Source organism: Ailuropoda melanoleuca, chromosome 6, assembly GCF_002007445.2.
Source record: "Ailuropoda melanoleuca isolate Jingjing chromosome 6, ASM200744v2, whole genome shotgun sequence".
NCBI lineage: Eukaryota > Metazoa > Chordata > Mammalia > Carnivora > Ursidae > Ailuropoda > Ailuropoda melanoleuca.
Genome location: NC_048223.1, coordinates 16427463 through 16446105, shown reverse-complemented (window position 1 = coordinate 16446105; position 18643 = coordinate 16427463). Strand labels below are relative to the sequence as shown.

At 36.7% G+C, this 18643-nt stretch overlaps 1 protein-coding gene across 2 annotated transcripts in view; it reads right to left on the bottom strand.

The window, feature by feature from the left end:
• The window catches only part of MRPL3 (mitochondrial ribosomal protein L3), a 53903-nt gene that overhangs the window by 8079 nt on the left and 27181 nt on the right, over positions 1–18643 (bottom strand). For both annotated transcript variants that reach the window (XM_034662004.1, XM_002922653.4), the window contains exons 7-9: positions 8919–9027; positions 4051–4128; positions 1939–2016 (exon numbers count right to left, since the gene is read on the bottom strand). In XM_034662004.1, the coding sequence (XP_034517895.1) occupies positions 1939–2016; positions 4051–4128; positions 8919–9027 (265 nt within the window). The remainder of the gene's footprint in view (positions 1–1938; positions 2017–4050; positions 4129–8918; positions 9028–18643) is intronic.

Sequence of the window (18643 nt, the reverse complement as noted above, 5' to 3'; positions counted from 1 at the left end):
AGAGCGCACGCACGCACGCAAAAGTGCATGGGGAGAGGGAGGGGCAGAGAGGGAAGCAGGCTCCCCACTGAGCAGGGAGGCTGATGTGGGGCTCAATCCCAGGACCCTGGGATCATGACCTGAGCTGAAAGCAGACATTTAACTGACTGAGCCGCCCAGGTGCCCCTATGCTAGTTTCTTGAAAGATATTTGGGACTCCTCCTTTGGCGTCGCTTTGGTATATCTTCTAAATGTCTATCTTCAGTAATAGCAAGCCATCATCCATTCAGAGAGCTGAGTTTTTGGAGGCAATGTGTTGTTGAAGTAGGTAAAGAATACTAAAAGTTGTTGACTATAAACTGTTTATAACAATCAGTGAGAATATCACTGCACATATTATGGTTTTTCAAGACAGCTGACCTATTCATCTATTCAGGCATCCAAGAAAATGCTGAGGTGTACCTGAGAAGTTATAGCAGCAGTAAGGCTCAGCTGGAAAGCCGGCCTAACTGTGTATGCAATAAAATGGGGAGAAAAGGGAGATTTGATATTTTTGTCAAAAATTTAAAAATTCACCTGCTATGCAGTAAAATCTTATTATGGAAAAGAATCATTTTCCTCTTTTCTCTTTTATTAGATTGTGATATTTATAAACATGCAATAAACATGGAATGTGGAGGGATACATATAATTATGAAGCCAAAATGTTCTAAGAAGTACAATGACAACATGCCAGCCTCAACGATGTGTCTCTGTGTCTATGACCAGGTCACTTGGAGAATGGAAACCTACTTAAATCTAAAAACATGCAAAGTAAAAAAAAAAACAAAATAAAAAACAAAACAAAACCAAAAAAACTTGTAACAATTCGTTTAAGATGTATTTTTTCTTTAAGAAAAATGAGAATAATCCAGTCAAAAGGTTAACTGCTGAAAGGGAATTTTAATTACTATAAGATTAAAACAAGTATCATACTTCATGCTAGTAATGGAATCTACTTTAAGGAAAGAAAAGAATACTAAAGACACAATCTGAAAAATCTGAGGTTTAAGTTTTAAACATTCTTGCTGTTACTATTGGAAAATTAATAAAGAATATATTTCCGGGAATAGCTGGTATCAATTCTACTATACATTTATTTTCAGAATGGAATATTCAAAATTCAAAAGTGATTTCTCACGTTCTAAATCCAAGGCAGAATATTTATTTTCTATTTTATTTGATAGACATAAGTCTGTGAGAGTGCAAGAGTTTCTTTTTTTCCAATTTTTCCCGGACATTTGTTTTCTTCTTTTACTTGTTTTTGAACATAAAAATGAACATGTATATTTTTAAGAAAAACACTAAAAAGCATAATCAGAGCAATGCTAGTTATACAATAACAATAAAATAACAGTAACAAATCCCTCCTTAAAATGTCTACCTTTTATCACCTTCCTTTTTTTTTTTAAGTTTTATTTTATTTTTCTTTTAGTAATCTCTACACCCAACGTGGGGCTTGAACTCATCACCCCAAAATCAAGAGTCACCTGCTCTTCCAACTGAGTCAGCCAGGTGCCCTTTACCACCTATCTTGTTGACTCTCTTACTGAATTTCCATTTCATGTATTTCCAGTGCCTGTGTCAACGTATTTTGTAAAAAAAATTAAAAGCTCTTTTTGGAAAGGATATTGATATTTTGGCAATAGTTATCCTAATATCCTTTTTGTATTTCTAAAGAGCCTCTACATATTGGTACTACCCTTTATGCAGGTTCATGATTTTATAAACACAGGATCTGGCTATTTTGTACAATTTTTTCAGTCAGATGCTACTGAAAAGTGGAAAAAAAATTAATTTAGCAGATCATGTGGAGAAACAGTCACTTATTTTCAAGCCACACTTATGGGTCAAAGGAGAATTTATGGTACACATTTATGTATCTGAACAATGGAAAATAAAGACGGTTTACATACATACCTTTACTAAGCAATTTTTATGTCCAGGTACAGAGCCATTTACATAGATTACATTGTGCTTTGTGTTTATTCTCCATACCTAAAGAAATGAAATAGAATTTTAAGAGTTAAAAATTTCAGAATATACTTGTATTAAAACAAGCAATATGTTACTAAAAGCTGAGGCTACAAGTAGCCTATGAAGTAATCATCATATTAGCACTTCAAAATGTTGAATGAGAACAGGAAAAATTCAAATCCTATTGTAACAGATATGTCTTTTGGAAGTGGTAGCAAACACTCATTTTAAAGATTTATTTATTTTGGAGAGAGACAGAGAGAGAGCATAAGTGGGAGGGGGAGAGGGAGAGAGAATCTCAAGCAGACTCCATGCTGAGCACAGAGGCGGATGTGGGGCTCGATCCCATGACACTGAGATCATGATCTGAGCTGAAACCAAGAGTTGGATGCTTGGGGCGCCTGGGGGGCTCAGTCATTAAGCGACTGCCTTCGGCTCAGAGCGTGATCCCAGGGTCCAGGGATACAGCCCCGCATCGGTCTTCCTGCTCTGCTGGGAGCCTGCTTCTCCTTCTCCCACTTCCCCAGCTTATGTTCCCTGTCTCGCTGCCTCTCTCTCTGTCAAATAAATAAATAAAATCTTTAAAAAAAAAAAAAAAGAAGAGTTGGATGCTTAACCGACTGCACCACCCAGGCGCCCCGCAAACTCTCATTTTAAATATAAATGTGACTGAACCAAGACTGCTTGGATATTTCAATGGACTCTGCTGGCACCATTAACAAGTGGAAAGTCAATTTTATTTTATTTTTATTTAATACTAGCTTGCTGCAACTAGAAACTGGGGAAGCCACAACCTTTCTGGGTCTAATTTCCAAAGTAAGTGTGCTGAGCAGATGGCCCTCATGTGGGTGGCTTTTCATGTGGAGAAAAAGCTTATNACAAGTGGAAAGTCAATTTTATTTTATTTTTATTTAATACTAGCTTGCTGCAACTAGAAACTGGGGAAGCCACAACCTTTCTGGGTCTAATTTCCAAAATAAGTGTGCTGAGCAGATGGCCCTCATGTGGGTAGCTTTTCATGTGGAGAAAAAGCTTATACAAATGGGGAAAATGGTCAAGAAATGGTAGTGAAAGAACAACTCATGTGGGAGGAAAATCAAGTTTGACCCACAGTTCATAGCTACTAATGGCTAAATGTTAAATACTATGGGAATTGGGAAATAATCACACACGTACACATGTGCAAATACACACATGCACAGCAAACACAAACACACACAGATACAAACAGGTGATCTCTCACAGACGTAAAAGTAACAGAAGGGAAAGAAAATCTTGGATTTAATTACACAAAATTTAAAAACTCCGCCAGCCAAAATTTATAAATAAAATGTATCTAGAATAGGGGCTTGAAACATGCACCAAAATGTTAACAGTGTTTATCTTTGGGTATTGTTCTTATGAGGAGACATTTTCTTCTTTGTACTTTCTATACTTTGAAACATGTACACATACATATATAAACATTAGTTATTTGTCAAATTCCTCAAATTAGTAGGGACTGAATTTAACTCCCCCCCCCAAATATATGTAGTTAGTTTATAAAGATAGATATATCCCACAATGCTTTCTCTCATACTATCTTTTCCCTCCTGTTTTGATGGTCTCCCTCTCTCTTCCTCCTCCACATCCGCTTCTATCCACCCACACACTTGACATATAATCCAAAATACTCTGGCACATAATTCCACTTTTCTCTGTGCTTATGTAACAGCACAGTAACATATGCATGGAGGAAGCTTTTGTTCATTCTTTATAAAAGGATAGTATTATACACAATGCTCTAGAATCTAACCTTTCTCATGCACCATCTTCTTGTGGAAATCTTCCAGATCAAACAGTAGGTGACTAACTTTTTCTTTTCAATGACCACACATTCCACAGTTTGGATGTTAAATGAACACACTACCACGATTATGGCTACAACACACACACACACACACTTCAGGTATTAGAACAATCCCATGCAGACACAGGTGTGGTATTTCCTCTGGTGCTTTTATATTCAGGTATTAATTAGACTATGCCTAAAAAAGAGCCACTTCAGAAACTTACTTTCAGTCCATATGCTGTCCTATCTCTGTTTCCCATTTGTCCAGGCATTTTAGTTCCAGGCCAGATTCTGGCAACATCCTACATAAGAAAACCAAAATTAGCACTTTTAAGTACTCTCAATTTTCAATAGCACTGATCAAACTGAAATGCAAACTGAGTTATGAGTTATTAAAATGTTTCACTTTTCCCTCATTCTGCTAGGCCCCAGTAAGGAACTAAATGTGGATTTAGACACAGTTACCTTTAGAAAGGATTTCCTTTCTAAATTAGATGAAAGCAACAAAATAAATACAGACTAAGAAACAGATATAGGAGAAAAACTCATTAACAAGAGTGGCAATCACGCTAATACTGGTTAAGAAGTAGAAAAGAAAAATCACAGGATGTAAACATCCTTCACACCACCACTCAAAGAACAAACTTGACTGCCTGGTCTGTTTTCATTAATCTTCTGCATTAACTGACTTAATGGACTCCATCTACACCCCTACTGCTGGGATGGGCCTACTCCCCCACCCTCGCTTTTGATGTTACTTTCCTTCCGCAGAATGATTAAAGGACAGAGTTAGTTATTAGAATACTGAGTCTGTTTGTCCAGCTCTGGTTGTCTGATTCACAGAAATCAAACAGCTTCACATGGTTTCTCTGATTTTTGGCTTTGATAAAAGATAATACTACATCTAAAGAAGCAAATTTGAATTACATCTAAAATGGGAAGCTTCTCATGACACATGAATTCTTGGAATATAAATACTTCTGTATCGGGGCGCCTGGGTGGCACAGCGGTTAAGCGACTGCCTTCGGCTCAGGGCATGATCCCGATGTTATGGGATCAAGTCCCACAAAAGGCTCCTCCGCTATCAGCCTGCTTCTTCCTCTCCCAATCCCCCTGCTTGTGTTCCCTCTCTCGCTGGCTGTCTCTATCTCTGTCAAATAAATAAATAAAATCCTTAAATAAATAAATAAATAAATAAATAAATAAATAAATACTTCTGTATCACTACTCTGACATTAACAGGCAAAACTCCCAGCGGAAGTAGCTCACCATAGTATGAGAGTTGGTAACCAACTCAGATTAAAAGACAATTCTGCGTATTATAGACTAAATATCACTCTTATTCATTCTACAAACACACTCTGTGATAGGTATACCTTGCTTAACATTACATTACTGAAAAAGGACTCTGCCCTCCCCAATTAAATTTACATTCTCATTAAAAGTACACCCTCTTAGGATTATAAAGGAATTGACTAGCTAACACTTAATGGCAGTATTCACGAACACAGAATGGTACATTTCATGACAAATAACTAACTTGAGGCCTAACAACAGGTTCTTCTATATGACTAATTTTAAAAGAGCTTTATTGAGGTATAATTCACATACCACACATTTTACTCTTTTTAAAGTATACAATTTAAAGATTTTAATATATACAGGGAGTTGTGTATGACTATAATCTCAGAACATTTTCATCAATCTAAAACAGAAATTCCAAATCCATTAGTAGCCAACCCCTCCAACTCCCCCCAACCCTAGGCAACCACTAATCTGCTTTCAACTTCATAGATTTGCCTGCATGGACAGCTCATGTACATGGAATCATACAATATGGAGTCTGTGACTGTTTTCAAGGTTCGTCCATGTTGCAGGATGTATCAACACTTCATTCTACTTTATTGCTAAATATTATTGTATGAATCTGCCACATAATTTAATTATCTGTTCATCAATTTATGAACATTTGGGTTGTTTCCATTTTTTGCTATTTTGAATAATGATGCTATGCACACACAAGTGTTTTGTGCATGTTTTCACTTCTTCTGGGCATACACCCTAGGAGTGGATTTGCTGGGACACCTGGTAACTTTACACTTAACATTTTTAGCAACTGCCAAACTTTTCTAAAGCAGCTGTTATCATTTCCACATTCCTATCCACAATGTATGAGGGTTCCAATTTTTCCACATCCTTACCAACATTTGTTACTATCCATCTATCTTTTTAATTCTAGTCATCCCAGTATGTGTTGAAGTGCTATCTTACTGTGGTTTTGGTGTGCATTTCCCTAATGGCTAAAGATGTTAAGCATTTCTTCATATGCTAATCGGCTATTTGTATATCTTCTTTGGAAAAAAATCTATTCAAGTCCTTTGGATTGAATTGGGTTATCTTTTTTTAAAAGACATTTATTTGAGAGAGAGAGAAGGGGGAGAGTGCACAAGCCCATTTGCACGAGTAGGTGGAGGGGTGGAGGGAGAGGGAGAGAGAGAATCTTAAGCAGACTCCCCGCTGAGCATGGAAGTCAATGTGGAACTGGTTCCCAGGACCCCCAAGATCATGACCTGAGCCAAGATCAAGAGTTGGATGCTTAGCACACTGAGCCACTTAGGCATGCTGAATTGGGTTATCTTTTCATATTCTGGATTAAAAATTTTAGCAGATATATGATTTGCAAATATTTTCTTCCATTCTGTGAGTTGTCTTTTCATTTTCTTGATAGTATTGTTTGCAACAGAAAAGTTTAAATTTTGATGAAGCCTAAGTTATCTGTATTTTCTTTTATTACTTGTATTTTTGGCACCCTATCTAAGGCTTCGCCTAACCCAAGGTTACTCCTACGTTTTCCTAAAAGACTTTTATAGTTTAGCTCTTAAATTTACATCTATGATCAACCTAATTTTTATAACAATTTATTTTCATATAATTTCTAGCTGCATAATTTCACATTCATAAAGAAGTTGCAAAATACAAAAACTCTCATACTCTACTCAAATTTACCAAGTGTTTACATGTTGACCCAACTGCTCTACCATTCACTCTATGTCTGTATATGCACATCTTCTCCTGTATGATCTCAAATCTGACGGCAGACATGATGCTCCTTTATCTGCAAGTATTTCAGTGTATATTTCTTAAGAACAAGAATATTCTCTCATATAACCACAGTACAATTATGAAACTCAAAAAATTTATGATCTAATCTGTAGTCTACATTCTAAATTTTGCCCCCATGATGCTCCCCCCAATTCCAGGATCCACTTCAGAATTCTACACTGTGATTAGTTGTCATGCCTCTTTAGTCTCTTCAGATCTGGAACAGATCCTCAGCCTTTCTCCTTCATGATCTTGACATTTCTGAAGCTATTTTGTAGCCAATTATTTTACAGATTATCACTCACTTTAGGTCTAATGTTTTCCCATGATCAGATTCAGGTGATGCATTTTTGGCAGGAATCACCACAGAAGTGAGGACGTGTTCTTTTCTGTTCTTTTTGTGTTCACTAGGTTAATCTACTCTAAGGCTGTTATCTTTCCCTTTGTAATTAATCGATGAGTTGTTTTGGGGACTCTATATAACTTGTCTCCATCAAGTTTTCACCACCAACAGCATCCACTGTTAATTCCTGGCTGAATCAATTATTCCTACGATGGCTGTCAAAAGTGAAGTTCTAACTCCATCATTCCTTCTACATTTATTTGCTAATATTATACTGCAAAGAAGAGCAGGCCCTTTTCTCCCATTTATTTATTAACCTATCCATTCACTTTATGCATCTGTACCAGTGTGAGATCATCAATTCTAATTTTATTCCATTTTCTGTCATTTATTACACTTTCGGATCAAACTGTCCAAAGCTTTACAAGTGGAAGCTCATTTTAGCTGGCTGCTATGTCCATTGCATGTGCCATCATTTTTAAAGCATTTCCTTTTTTCTTATTAATTTCTAAAGGAATTATTTTTTATTGAGGTCTGATATAAAGCACTACATTAGGTTAAGGTGTACAAAGTAATGATTCGGTATTTGTATATATTGTGAAATGGTCACAATAAGTCTAGTTAACATCCATTACCATACATACTTACAAAAAACTTTTTTTCTTGTGTTGAGAACTCTTAAGATCTATTCTCTTAGCAACCTCTGAATATGCACTACAGCATATTAACTATAGTTACCATGCTGTAAATTACATTCCTCACTTTCCTGAACAAGCTATTTTGGGTTCCTCTTATACTCTTCCTGCCCCATGCATGAAACTGGCCATTTCTCCAAAAAGGCCCAAGTTCCTTTCAGTGGGCAATGACATTTAGAAACCAAGATCTAGGCTCTATGTGTGGCTCGCTGCTATACAGTACTTTTGCTTTTAGGTTCTTTTAGCAGAGAGAGCTAAGGAATAAACACACACACACACACCTATCTATATCTATTTCTCTTTCTTTATATACACATACAATAAATGTATATGGATACCCGCAATCTGAATTCAACACTACAGGGTTTGTTCTAATTTCCCTCCTTTTCATACCTGAGTATCCTTTTCCAGTAGTGAGAAACTTGCTCCCATTATCAATATATTTACTTACCCATTCAATCCTACAACTTACAGAAAATTGTTTCAGAATACAAAAGTCGTTCTCCATTTTCTCTGCTCTTATTGTTTCCCCATTTCTTCTCTACTACTTTTCCCTTGCACCATGATACTCTCCTTGACAATCTTTCCCAACTGTCTGTGTTAAGGCAAAGATGAATTTGTGAAATGGTGTGGCAGATGGAAGGACATTCTAATCCATGATTTCTTGCAGCTGACTTCAGAGGGCAGGATGGGAGACAGATATGGAAATGAGAAAGTAGGCAGGAAAGTACAGAGAATACTGGCTCTAAGTATGGGGGTTATTACTAAATGATTCAAGTCTGGTTCTGGAAAATAAGTGAGGCCAGGACCCATAAAAATGTGACAAGTACTGTGACCCACCTGGAGTCAGATTAAAATTATGTGACCTGACCCCAAGGACAAGACTAAAGCACTCTAATGTGTAGCAACTGAATATTTAGTATTAAAAAGGAGAACACTAAGTTATACTTACACCAGTTGAAATCGCTCCAGGTCTCCTGTGGGTTTTTGTTTGACCATGAGTAGCAGGCTGGCCTTTAAATCCCCATCTTTTCATGACGCCTTGAAAACCTTTACCAATACTGAACAAGATAAACAGTAGAATTTACATAATAAACAGAGCATAAAATATTCCCAATTGTGCATTTTCTTAATAGTACCTTAGAGTTTTAACAATGCTGCTTATCTAAATACCTAGGAAAAGCTATGCAAGAAAACTGCAAATGAACATTTCTTTATCTATGTCCTAGTTTGCATCCCTTCCTGGAGCCTCATTCCATACAACATGATTAATTCAAGATGATGAGACAAGAACAAGTTAAGCAAAGGGAGTTCTTTCTGAGCAGGGAGTTTTATCATCATAGTCCTGTGAAACAACACAGTAAAAGTGATAAATTTTTAGAAATTCCTAAGTACTCATAAGCTATGGGGCAGGCAATCATTAAGATCCCCATCTCCTGGTTTTCGTGCCCTTGTGTAATCACCTCCCCTGGAGTCTGGGTGGACCCAAGAACTCATGTCTAAGGAATAAACTATGGCAAAATGATAAGACGTCACTTCTGACATTAGGTTTTATATAAAGAGACTACGGCTTCCAACTTGGCACACTCTTCCTTCGAGGCTCTGAAGGAAGTCAACTGCCATGTCCTATAGAGCGTCACATGGCAAACATGTTTCCAGCCAACAACTGTGGTCCTGAGGCTTGCCAAAGGCCACATTAGTGAGCTTGGAGGCAGTGCTCCCCAAGTTGAACCGAGATGACTGCAGCCTTGACTGATGGCCTGGCTACAGCCTTGTGAGAGACTCTGAGACACAGGCACTCAGCTAAGTTGTACTGGGATTCCTGACCACAGAAACTGTGAGCTAATAAATGTTCATTGTTTTAAGCTGTTACATTTTGGGGTAATGTGTTAGGTGGCAGTAGATAATAAGATAATAAATAAAACAATAATAATGCCCTAATCCTGGACAAGTTTTACTTCTATAAGATATCAGAAACATCCTGGTCTCAAGGTTTGAATAGGAAGCTCATACAGAAATAGAATCAGAGACTAACAACTTCTTAAAAATCTATAATATCAATTTTTAAATGTAACCACTCTATTTTCAAATTCTGCTAACTAGAGAAGCATTCTGTGATGCAGGTAGAGAGTGGAAAATACTAATAAGGTTCAAGAATTATTAAAGTTTGTTTCTGTCAAATATATCAGTAAAAAGATACAATAAAGGGGCTAGAATGAATTGCAAGACTGTACCGGACATATTTTTATACTCTTAAGATAACACCTTCTTCACATTTCACTAGATAATATGTCAACCTATTTTTATTTTTTTAAGATTTTATTTATTTATTTGACAGAGAGAGAGACAGTGAGAGAGGGAACACAAGTAGGGGGAGTGGGAGAGGGAAAAGCAGGCTTCCCCTGAGCAAGGAGCCTGATGTNTTATTTATTTATTTGACAGAGAGAGAGACAGTGAGAGAGGGAACACAAGTAGGGGGAGTGGGAGAGGGAGAAGCAGGCTTCCCCTGAGCAAGGAGCCTGATGTGGAACTCGATCCCAGGACTCTGGGATCATGACCTGAGCCAAAGGCAGACACTTAACAACTGAGCCACCCAGGTGCCCCGAAGTCAACCTATTTTTAACGTCATATTCCCTAACTCTAACAAAGCTGACTATTATAAAACAGTGCATGGTGCAGGCCACTAACAAAAAGGACCAAAAGTATAAGATTATAAAAAACATGTTATTTCTAAAAGAGTTTGCTAATAAGCATTTAACAAAGAATTATCAGAGAGTAATGGATTGAAGTAAGCCCAAATAATTGTTTTAAATATGTCAAGAATTCAGCATAAAAATAATAATAACCTATGTGTAGAACCTAACAGCAGGATATTGTCAAATTGCATATCGAAAGTTACTTGTATATGAATAATTTAAATGCAGTTTACGTCATTTTCTTCACATTAATCAACTGAACACATCATTTATGGTGTGCACATAATTCTGCTTTGCCTCAAAAACTCAAAATAATACTTATTCCTGGGCAAAGAGCTAAGACAGTAATTTAACATATATTAAATGAAAAACCCACTATAAATTTTGCAAGGAGATTAACCCCTAAGAACAGAAACTATGATCATCAAATATTTTACTGAAAGTTTGCTTCAGAAACCTAAATATTTCTTTTTTTTTTTTTTTAAAAGATTTTATGTTTTATTTACTTGAAGAGAGAGAGACAGCCAGCGAGAGAGGGAACAGAAGCAGGGGGAGTGGGAGAGGAAGAAGCAGGCTCCCAGCGGAGGAGCCTGATGTGGGGCTCGATCCCAGAACGCCGGGATCACGCCCTGAGCCTAAGGCAGACGCTTAACGACTGCACCACCCAGGTGCCCCAAGAAACCTAAATATTTCTAATTAATGCTGAATTTTAGAACACATTTGAAAAATAAAAAGCTTGGCAATTTAAAAATAAAGAAGAAATACCTACAAAGTCATTTGAGCCTACGGATATTGTCTGGCAAATAACACTTTAAAGATAAAAGAGGGGACTGGCAACACTAACCCTAAACTGAACGTGAACGTGTTTTAAAAATACCACATTCTAACACTAGCCATTCTTGGTAGAAAGTTTGCTGGTACCTTCTGAGTTCTCAAATTGATTCATCGCTTTACTTAAAAAGAAAGAATTCTAGTGTGTGCACCAGTAAACCAAATGCCAGGTAAATTACAGAAGATAATTTAGCTCATTTTAAGAGTAAATGCTTATAAGATGAAAGTGGTATCCTGAAAGTGCTAATTATCTGTCAGCTAATTACAGACTGTTTTTCAATCTAGCTCTAGAATGCATCATGTTGTTATACTGTGTACAATGGGAACCTCTTCAATAAATAACCTTTAAACAAAAGGATAAATGCAAATGACATGACAAATTATTGGCTTAATTCAGATTATGGAGAATAGAGTGCACCTGTTGATCCATGGGTGGTTCAGGTATCTATTCTACTGGTTCTCTCAGCTGCCACCCAACAGGAGAACAAAAACAAAACAAAAGCCAAGAAGAGAAGTGATCTATACTTAGCATAACCAGGCACATTTCAAATATAAGGTTTTCACAAGGTCACATAAAAGAAAACCCTTATATAACAATGATACACAGCACATAACACACAGGCTTTATCCCCCCTACCTCTTTTCTGCTGCAGTTTTTAACTAGCAGAAAAAAATCAAATAAAGGAAAATTCAAGTCAGAAAGAACACAATGTGAGAAGTTTCACATTTAGTGAGATAGATCAGAAAATTAGGAAAACATAAAAATATATTTAGAACATTTATACTTGATAAACCAAAAATTTATTTAAAAAACTCAGAGATCCTATTTAAATTTAGGAGACTCTATTGCCCTTGTTTCTCAGTCCATTTCCCCTTAGAGTATACTTTAAGCTCATGAAGGGCAGGGGATTATTATTTAACCCTTATGCCCAACCTAGAAAAGTCAGAGTTGTCTTGTTACTAGCTATAACTGTGTCTTAGGAAGAAAGATAATTAGTTTCCTTTATTTTGTCCTGTAGTTGCCAAATGTTGTGTAATGGGCATGCCTTTTATAAAGTTTGTGAAGATGGTATTAAGAAAAGGGGAGGAGGGCCTTAAAGGTATGACAGTCGTAAGTAACTCACAGAAGAAAATGCGTAATTTAATGTTTCCCAATGCATTCTAGAAATCTCTAGAGATTACTGCTATGTGAATTTCATTCCCTTGGTATACTGCATCAAAAGCACAAATGTCTACCAGCCCACACACAGGTTTTAATATAAACCCATCATGTATTTCACCACTTTGTGGGGAAGGTGCCCCGACTGCATGATTCTAGATATATTTGTATGGGGGATAAAAGAAAATGTCCAAAGGTGAAGAGTGCTCTCAACTCAATTCATTCTGAGTCCTTGAAGAACTTCCCCCAAAATTCTCATCACTGAGGCTGTCCTTGACCTGGGCTTCTTTTATCTCTTTCCTTGGTATCCCTCTTTCTCCACTTTGGGAAGAAAACTGTGCCCCTTTAATTCCTAAATCCAAGGCCTTTTATTAAAAGAATGTTTTATTATGGAAAATTTAAAAACATACTGAAAAGCAGAGAGACTCTTACAATGAATCCCTTATATCCAATTACCCAGGGTCGAACATTAGTCTGTTTCATCTATTCCCCTCCTCTGTAACTCCAGTGGATTATTTTTAAATAAATCACAGATATATTATTATTTCATTCAAAAATATTTTAACATGGATCTCTTTGAAGGATCCTTTTTAAGAACAAAACCACAATACCATTATCATAATCTAAAAAAATAGTAATTCTTTAATATCAAATACCTAGTCAGTATTCAAATTTCTATCACCTTTTTAAAAATATAGTCCTCTATCCTTCCTGTTTACCACCCTCCCCTCCACTACTCTCAATCATTATTTCCTATTTTCCTGCTTCCCTAACGCTCCTTGAGACATTCCTTTCCCTTTGCTGCTACATGAAAAGATGGTCTTAGAGACCTGTTCCTGACCCTCTTTTCAATAGAGTTTACATCAGGAGTTGGCAAACTATGGCCTGCAGTGGCCACTTGTTTTTGTAAATAAAGTTTTATTGGAACACAGCCTTGTACATTTATTTACTTATTGCCTACGGCTGCTATGGAGCTATAATGGCAGAGCTGAGTAGTTTCAACAGAGAACATAATGCTTGTAAATCTCAAATATTTAATATCTGGCTCTTCGAGAAAAAGTCTGCTGACTCTTGAGCCTATTAGTAATAAGCTGGAGTTCCACAAACCTTGTCCTCTGGCAAGAATTCTGCTACTATCCCATCCCACAGATGCACTGACCATATCCAACCAGAAGTACCCCACCCATTCAATTACAATGTTACAGAAACTTAACATCTCTCTTTCTTCAAGCTATCCTCCTTCATAGCCACTAGAGTGACATTCCCAAGATGGCAGTCTTTTCACACAAGCTGTCCCCCGCTTTAAAAAGCAAAACAGCAACAACAACATAAAGAAGCAAACTAAATCATAACCTTAAGTGGTTCCCAGTAACTTCTTTAGTAGCCTTTTATAACTGGGTCCAGTCGACCTTTCAAACACTGCCCATCACAAATCCTCATGATAGCAGATTATTCCATGAATCCCTAAGTATGCCACTCTCTTTCTTGTCTTTGCTCATTTTGTTCCTTCAGCCTCACATGCCCATCTCACTGCATTGTCTTTCTACTCTTATCATGAAAAGAGAACCAAAGTGTTAGTCAAGTGTCACAAGGCCTACGAAGTAAATGATTTTCTTTATTAAAAAGAATCAAAATACATACTGTAAGTAGAGGTTTTTGTATCAGAACCATTTCTAAATTGAGCTTTCACATTCTCTCTTTAGTTGATTTACGGCTGTAAAAAGTTTAACTCGTCACTTTTACATGATCTCTCAGGGGACTACTAAATGGAAGAGAGGACTCCTGACTTCTCTAACGATGCCCCAAGATCAGGCCATATTTTTATGGAGGTGAGGGTGGGAAGATGAAGAAATCATTGGCTTAAAGCTAGTTTCTCTAAGGTTAAACATTACATATGAATACAGGGAAATGGAGATTCACATCAGGTTCTGGCCAAAATCATGACTTCGCTTCTTTATGAAGCTGAACCACTGAGAACAGATTAGAGTAAGATGGTATCTTTACTTGTGAAAAAGTAATGTGGAATATAAAGGCATAAAATACAAATCAACAATCAAAAGAATTTCCTGTAGAATATAATTTAACATTACTTTGTTATGTTAAGTAGGAAGGTCGGTAGAAGAAAGGGAAGAAGAAAGGGGGGGTAAACAGAAGGGGGAATGAACCATGAGAGACTATGGACTCTGGGAAACAGACTGAATGAACTTTTTCTGACTTCAATTATGGGCTTCAGAATTTAAATAAATAAGGGAATAAATAAATTTCAGACAACCAGAAAAAAAAACAAAAAACCCACCTTACTTGGGCTATGCCACTGTCATGAATTCAAAGCTTAATAAAACACCTGGCAGGGAAGTGCACCATGCCCACCCATTATAGAGACAGCACCACCGCTGGTGTCCTTCAAGTCCTTTCAGACAAAGACCTAACCGTTTCCCCCTCATAATGCAGAGTGCATTTTTAGTTTTCTTCTTGTTTATTCTTTCTTTCGTTCTTTTCTGATTTCTTTCCTTTTTTTAAAAAAGCCTACAAAATGTAATAAGCACCATTAAGATTCACCAGAAAACTATGGGCTATGGAGAGGACAGAATCAAGAGTCACACCCCATTTTACCCACTATTTACATATTATCCATAGGTGTTTCCTCCTCAAAACTGAGAGTGAAAGGGAGAACGTTAGACCCCAAACCATCATCTATTAGAAGTTAACGCTGGAATGTAATTGCCATCGCAGAACAAGAATAGAAACTTTAAAAAGGGTGCTAGTGCAGGGTGTGAGGGACACATCATGATACATGCTAGTCTTAAAATCATATTTAGAATGAATTACACAAAACTGTCATATTTCAAAGACAGGGCTTTATTAGCTGTTAACAGCATAATGCAACTAAGAAGTTATTCTGCTAGAATGGGTTTATATATTAAATGTAAAAATCTTTCCCATTAATCTAAATTGAATTTAGATTCTCAAACCCTCTGGATGAAAAACTATTTGTTATAAAAGTAAAAACTAAAATGAACTCTGGTAAATATGTATCTCACACTCCAAAGTAACACTGGTAAATACTTATTTGTACAGAGAATTATACCCAAATTTGGCACAGGTAAATACAATGTATCTTTCAATGCAAGCAGATTTCCCAATGCAATTATTAACAGAGAAACATTTAAAAATTTTAGGGATGTCTTCAAGAAGAAGCTGCTACTGTTGGTCGCTGGTCACTTTAAAAAAATGCAGACAATTTCATTCTCAAAGTAGATAGATTCTATTAACACTTAATTTTCTTAAATTATATAGTATTTTGTTTTTAATTTTCTTAGTTATTTCTAAAATACATTTAGTCGAGCAATTAAAATTGAAGGTATAAGGTAAAAAAAACTTCAAATACTCAAAATGTAAGTGTAGATTTAACAAATGTAATTATTACAGTATGAGAAAAAGGAAGATTTTCAATTAGAGATTAATCTCAGATTTTTCTTTTCAAATGGAAAGATGATGATGAAGCCAACTGATTACTAAAGAGACCAATTTTCAGTTTTATGCTAACTAAAATGCNTTGTACAGAGAATTATACCCAAATTTGGCACAGGTAAATACAATGTATCTTTCAATGCAAGCAGATTTCCCAATGCAATTATTAACAGAGAAACATTTTAAAATTTTAGGGATGTCTTCAAGAAGAAGCTGCTACTGTTGGTCGCTGGTCACTTTAAAAAAATGCAGACAATTTCATTCTCAAAGTAGATAGATTCTATTAACACTTAATTTTCTTAAATTATATAGTATTTTGTTTTTAATTTTCTTAGTTATTTCTAAAATACATTTAGTCGAGCAATTAAAATTGAAGGTATAAGTAAAAAAAACTTCAAATACTCAAAATGTAAGTGTAGATTTAACAAATGTAATTATTACAGTATGAGAAAAAGGAAGATTTTCAATTAGAGATTAATCTCAGATTTTTCTTTTCGAATGGAAAGATGATGATGAAGCCAACTGATTACTAAAGAGACCAATTTTCAGTTTTATGCTAACTAAAATGTGAGTACTAAATAGGCCTACTTTTATTGACACTGTTACTTGAAACTGGATTGATTAAATTTGCTTGCTTTAAAACAGATGTTTTTATGGTATAATTTGGGTACAGGTTTAGGGAAAGGAAGGGATTAGGATTCTAAGCTGGGTAAAGGAGTAGGAAGGAAAAGTGGTTCCAACAGCCCTTGACTATTCTCCATGTCCGTGCTAAAGAATCCACAACACCTGGGCACTTGTTAGAAATGCGAATTCTCAGGTATTACCCCAATCTACTGCGAAAGAAAAAAAATAAGATCTGTGCGTACACACGCATATGTGTGTGTGTGTCTGTGTGTGTGTGGCGCTGCAGGGGGAGTGGGGGGGAACCTCAGTAACCTGCTCAAGTGTGACAACCACTACTCCTGCCTGTAAATCCATGTCACTGTACAATTTTTTCTAGCAGGATTCATAATCAAGAAGATGGGGCTCAGACATTTCAAGACATTAGAAATGAAGGACAAAGTAGTAAACCGTTGGCTCTAAGTGAGCCACAGTAAGGACTGAGAGTACTCAGAGCCTATTCCCAAAAGATGATGGTTCCATTTATGGTCAACAAGGAAAACATTCTCCCTGGCTGTGAAGAACTTCGACTCCCCCAAAATGGGAAGCATCAGGAAAAGAAGATAGAATTTAAAAAAGAAAAAGAAAAGCAAGCATGTGTGTGTGTGTGTGTGTGTGTGTGTGTGTGTGTGTGTGTTCCCCACAAACTGTCAGTGGCAAAGAGAAGAGGCAGCAGCAAGCAGGACTGGATGGAACTGAGGATCCAATCCCTGGGAAGGAATTCAAAACAGCTCCTCATGAGAAGGACAAAGAGTCCTACAGATTTACAAACACGAGCATCTTGAGGCCATAACAACATGTTAGCTACAAGAGTCACTGGAAATATTCATCTTTTAAAAAGTCAAAGTCACCTGATCTCAGGTTAATACCACATAAAGACACACCCACCAGAGTAAAGTAAGCACGTGTGTGGGGCTACTCTCTCCCCTGACTGGTGCACGGCGAAAGTCTAACAGAACACTGTACTGCAGCCCACACAATAGTGAGGATCTTCTCAGAGGAAGGTCCTCCCTTCTCCAGAGTTGAATGGCAACTCCTTTAAATCCCAGGGCTAGTTGTTCTCCCAGCTCTTATCAGCTACCTAGTCCCAAGGCTGGCACAAAGCTTTACAGTCTTGTTTTCTAACATGATCTTAAAACAAAACCAAAATACTTTCCTTTTCACTTTATACTCACAAGAAGGTTGAAGTTTTAAAAATAACTTTTAAGAAGCCAGAAACCCAATAGTAGCATATGAAATAAAAGCATTTGCTGAACACAGGCATGTGAAAAGCTTGGCTCTAATCCAAGCTAGTCACAAATCCCACCACAAAGCATCTGCTAACAAAGGTCTCTAACTTTATAGGACCTCTCGGAGTATCTCATAAATTCTCTAAACTACGTAATGGAATTCATACACTATTAACTCTGTGCAAATTAATGGAATTACTGAGGTACTTTATTATATGTAATAATTAATTCAGAAATTAAAAAGTAAAATCATCTGATTCACAACAGACATCTCCCCAACTAACCAAACCAAAACTTCCAAGCTCTACTGAGTTCTTGACAAGGGAAGGCCAAACAAAGTTACCAAGTGATTTTAGAGGCCCCAGTCAGTAGGAATGAGTCTGCAACAATCAGGAGGCAGGAAAAGAAAAAAAAAGGGATAAATCCATAATCTCTCTAAAAAGAGGACCTACTGTACTGTCAATCTATCTGACTCCATTTCTAAACAGCTAATCAAAGGTAAGGGCTGTTTGCAATGGCTCATATTTGAAAGTAGGCAATAATGGTGTGGAAATAAAGTGCATCTAACTGACTCCATTAAGGAAACTAATGCTGGCACTTCTCTGGTTCCCTTGGATAAAAGCTCTTTGGC